Genomic DNA, 4,539 nt, shown 5'->3' with positions numbered 1-4,539 from the left:
AGTGGGCCTCAGCCTTGCCTTTGGCAGGCTTGGGCTTCTGGAAGTTGTTGGACTTGCCCAGATGCTGGTCATAGAGCTTGTTCTTGAAAGAGGTGTCAGTTGCCTTGGGGAACATGCACTCCTCTTCCAGGATGGAGAAGATGCCCATGGGCTGAAAGGAACAGCAGTAAATAGAATAGAGATAAAATATAAATCTGCTTTCATAAGGAGACTGGAGTAAAGCATGGGAATTTGAGAAAAGGATCCGAGTTTTTTTAAGCTTTGGACATACATTTCTGAAAAAAATGTGAATTTATAGTGTCTGAAATTGTTGCATTTCAGAACAGATCTCATCACAAGAGACACACAGATTTTTCTAAATTTTTTTGAAAACTCTAATGGGTCAAAAGTAGATATTTATTTTTGCATCAAGCCATTCTCTAGCTAACAAGATACAGACAAAGGTGTCTAATTAAATTTGACATTTGTTCAACAGATCAATAGATGCTTTAGATACTTCCTGAAATCATATTTTGATGAGATATCAATATCTTTTCATTAATGCACAGGAGGATATTATTCAAAAAGTGTTGTCTTACAGTAATGAATTTATTCGGTTCTGTTTATCCGATACTTTTTTTCTGTGTGCACCTCTGGTTTTACTTACGAATTGTGTTTGTGAAATCACAACATTAATATTGAGATCATAATCCTAATACTGAAAATAAAAGAGCTTGATTTTCTGTAAAGAAACTGTTTTATCTTTGCAGACTTTAAAATATGCTGCAAAAAATCCTACATATCAACTTATGTATGAAACATGTTAATCCTTCTATTTGCAGATGAGTGAAATTGCAGTTGTTTTTAAAAATGTTTACTAATGTACTTCATGGATATTCTAATGGTACTTAATTTGTAACCAAATTGCCATTCCCTAAAAATTATTTTCTGAAGTAGAGCAAAAAACTGATGCTGAAGAAAAGCCCTGGAATTCTGCCACAAACAACAAAAACCATCTTAGATATAATGAATGTACTTTTTCAATGAGCTCAATGCAGGCAGCCAGGTCCATCCCAAAGTCAATGAACTCCCATTCAATGCCTTCCTTCTTGTACTCCTCTTGCTCCAGCACAAACATGTGGTGGTTGAAAAACTGTTGCAGTTTCTCATTGGTGAAGTTGATGCAGAGCTGCTCCAGGCTGTTGAACTGTGCAAAAAATAAGATTTGCTTGTCAAGGTGAAGTACTCTCTGTAGAGCTTACTCCTGTTCTAACTCCAGTTAAAGTTTTTTTTTTTTACAGTTTAAAGATCTCTGGGTTTGGGGTTTTTTTTTGTTTTTTTGGGTTTTTTTTTGTTTGTTTTGGTTTTGTTGTTTTTGTTTTATTTTGTTCCTGTTATTTTTAAAGCAAATTTCAAAATAATTTAGTAATCTTATCCCTAATAATGTTCAATTTACATCTGTTTTCTGTTTTTTGTTTCTGTTTTTTTGTTGGTATTATGTACATTTTCCTGCTGAACTAACAGAATATATTAGATGTTACAAATGTTTGCCAATACCAGCCTGCACTCAGGTTCTTTACCCTAATTCATACAAACCATGCTTGCCCACCTTCTGTGCTTGCGTTGAAGGAAGTCAGTAGCATCCTCCTCTTGGAATCACATTACAGGTCTTCAAAAGCAAAGGGTATGTCCTGCCCTCTTTTCAAAGCGTTAGGACAAGTTTGTATGGGACTTAGGTTTAGCTTTCTATTTAGATGTTGTATGCTATTTGACGGTGGATTTTTTTTTTTTTAATAATAAGCTCTAGCTAGTGAGAAACTACATTTGTGGCAACTATATAAAAGGCAGCAATGCAATTTCTTCCCTTTGTACTTCAGAATACTATTACATGAAAAATATTTGAGGCTAGTGCTTTGAGATGGAGAAAAAGCAGTCACATATTCAAAAGCTGTGGCATATTCAAAAAGGCAAGCATTTCCAGAAAACTGGAAATATGCTGCTTGCAATAAAATGCAGACCTTTATTTGAAATTGTAAGTGAACAGCATGTTTTCAAAAAACAGAATAAAAGCAACACATCTCCAGTTTCTTATGACCTGCAGTGGTCTTTAAAGATTTTACGTTATTTCTGACTTTCTTACATCAAAGATCTCAAAGCCAGCGATGTCCAGGACACCAATGAAGTACTGCCTGGGCTGCTTGGTGTCCAGCTGCTGGTTGATGCGAACAACCATCCACAAGAACATCTTCTCATAGACAGCCTTTGCCAGAGCACCAACTGAGTTGTTCACCTAAAACAGAGAATAATGCAGCAGGAGCAGAACGGCACCCAGAGCAAGAAGTACAGTATGCTAGAGGTTCCCAGTCATCATCTGTTTCTTACCTGCTGCACAGTTTGACCTTTGGTCACATACTCATTCCCAACCTTGACGCGGGGGTAGCACAGTGCCTTGAGCAGGTCTGCTGAGTTCAAACCCATCAGGTAGGCAGCCTTGTCTGCAACTGTATGCAGAGGAAAAGAGTAATACAGGGGCAGTGATGAGTGAACTGTGGATTTTCTCTAAGAGCTAAGTACTTTAAGTTAAGTTCTTTAACTGCAATACTTACAGTAGCTTAAAGGAAAATTTAGAAATATGATTACTGTGGAAACTGAGATTTATGTCTTCATAAAAGTGAATTGGAGCAAGATACCTGACTGCTACCTGCCAGTTCTGAAACTATTTCTGTTATTGGCAGCTCTCCATATTAGTAGTACCTTCTGTGCCATCTGGCTCTGCCTGCTCCTCTCGCTGTTTCTGCTTGAACTTCAAGTTCCCATAGTGCATGACAGCCCCTGTCAGCTTGTAAATGGCAGTCTTTTCATCAGCAGTGAAGCCCAGGATGTCAATGGCACTCTGGCAACAGATTCAGTGAATGTAAACGCCACATATATTAAATGTATTAATAAATCAATTAAAATTTCTATGTATAACTTACATCTGTAGCCATAAGCTCCTCCTGATCATTAATGCTGGGAACAGTGATCTCGCCTTGACTCACAAAGTGGTAGTCATAGGGGTTGGTAGTTATGAGGAGCATGTCTGTAAGAGGGAATAGGACATATCTGGGCGTAAGAATGAAGACAAATATTAACTATGTTAAGACTTTACTAAAAAAAATGCTACTTCCTACCAATTAGCTCCGGCTTCTTGTTGGACATGATCTGATAAAAGATGTGGTAGCTTCTTTCAGCCTTGAGCTGGAAAGTGACCCTGGACTTCTCCAGCAGATCTGTCAAGAATGGTAGGAGAAACTTAGCACAAAAGGCAAGGACAGTCAGAAAGAACATGACCAATCAGGCCTGGAGAGTCTCTTACAAGTTTCAATGTCAGCAGAAGCCAGCTTGCCTGTGGCACCAAAGTGGATTCTGATGAATTTACCCTGTTGAGGGGAAAAAATATGCCTTGAGATTTCACTAGGAAAGACCATAATCTTGTGACACTATTATTCACAGAGGGCACATGTTGAACTAAGAAGTTCTGTGAATTTGTTTTTTGGAGTTTTGTCCCCACTTAAAACAGAAATAGAAACAAACAAACAAACAAACAAACAGAAGAAGAAACCAAAAGCTACCAAACAAACACAACCAAAGAAATCCCACCACAAGCAAAAGAAGAATGAAATTCAGGAAAAACTGTCAAAACTAAGATAAAGATAAAGGCCAAGTTTTGCTGGATATCCCTGATTGCAGAGGAGTGGGAAAATTATTAACAGCCTTTTGTCATTTATGCTTCAGATGGATATAGAAAAAGAACTGATGGAATAAATGTTAAAATTATTATTATTTTTTTATCTTATGGAAAATGGAAGGTAGCATTTATCTTCTGAATAGTGGAGGTACACAGAATTTAGAATTTGAAGCTGGGACCGTGGATTGGCATTGCAATTTTTTCAAGGATATTTCACAGCCTATCTACTAATAAGCCCTTTGAATGAAAAGAGCTACAAATATGCCATAGAGCAGTTCAGTTTGCTACAGGATGTCTTAAAACCTTTTTTGTCCTATACCTCAGCTTGTATAAAGGTCTGAACAGTTAAATTACTTGACCTGCCCAGTACTGTATCTAACAGAAGTGACAGTAATATTTCACTGATTAAATACAAAATTCTAGTTTTTCATTATAGAAAATTTACACAATTTTATATCAACAGTCTGCATGACAGATACTAGGGGTGTGTTTAGATATACATATATATAAATTCTAAATACTCAATAATAAATACATTTGCATATATTTTAATGATGCCTCTTTTTACACATTTATTAGCTGTAAAATACTTCATGTAAAGACAATACTAAACTGTGTAAAACAACTACATAGTTAATTAGAGAATTAGATAGGTTTTTGTTTAAAAAAGTATGAGGAATCAATTAGTTCAAGAAATACATCCATCCTATCACATCACTTCTGAAGTGACAGCTCCTGTTCTGATATTCTTGCTTACTCACAAATATCAAAATGTTTCATCACAAGCTTACAAAGCGTGAGGAGTTGTCATTCCTCACAGTCTTGGCATTTCC

General features: G+C 36.5%; 1 protein-coding gene and 1 long non-coding RNA gene across 2 annotated transcripts; both read right to left on the bottom strand.

Moving 5' to 3' along the window:
• Positions 1-18: 18 nt before the first annotated feature.
• LOC122192240 (myosin-1B-like) lies at positions 19-2,457 on the bottom strand (the record flags this gene model as incomplete). The annotated part of the gene is made up of 4 exons (XM_042892762.1): positions 2,362-2,457; positions 2,120-2,269; positions 1,016-1,186; positions 19-151 (listed from the first exon to the last, which is right to left on the bottom strand). Coding segments are annotated over exons 1-4 (550 nt in total), but the record flags the coding sequence as incomplete, so codon positions are not given.
• A 698-nt stretch (positions 2,458-3,155) lies between these two features.
• Positions 3,156-4,539, bottom strand: LOC122192241. The gene is made up of 3 exons (XR_006182570.1): positions 4,498-4,539; positions 3,335-3,398; positions 3,156-3,248 (listed from the first exon to the last, which is right to left on the bottom strand). It is a non-coding gene; the product is annotated as an uncharacterized LOC122192241 (long non-coding RNA).

This window comes from Lagopus leucura, unplaced genomic scaffold (assembly GCF_019238085.1).
Source record: "Lagopus leucura isolate 7727_CA_CO unplaced genomic scaffold, USGS_WTPT01 43716-0_obj-0_obj, whole genome shotgun sequence".
NCBI classification, from domain to species: domain Eukaryota; kingdom Metazoa; phylum Chordata; class Aves; order Galliformes; family Phasianidae; genus Lagopus; species Lagopus leucura.
The sequence above is the reverse complement of the archived record's forward strand: the minus strand, read 5'-3'. Positions and strand labels throughout refer to the sequence as shown.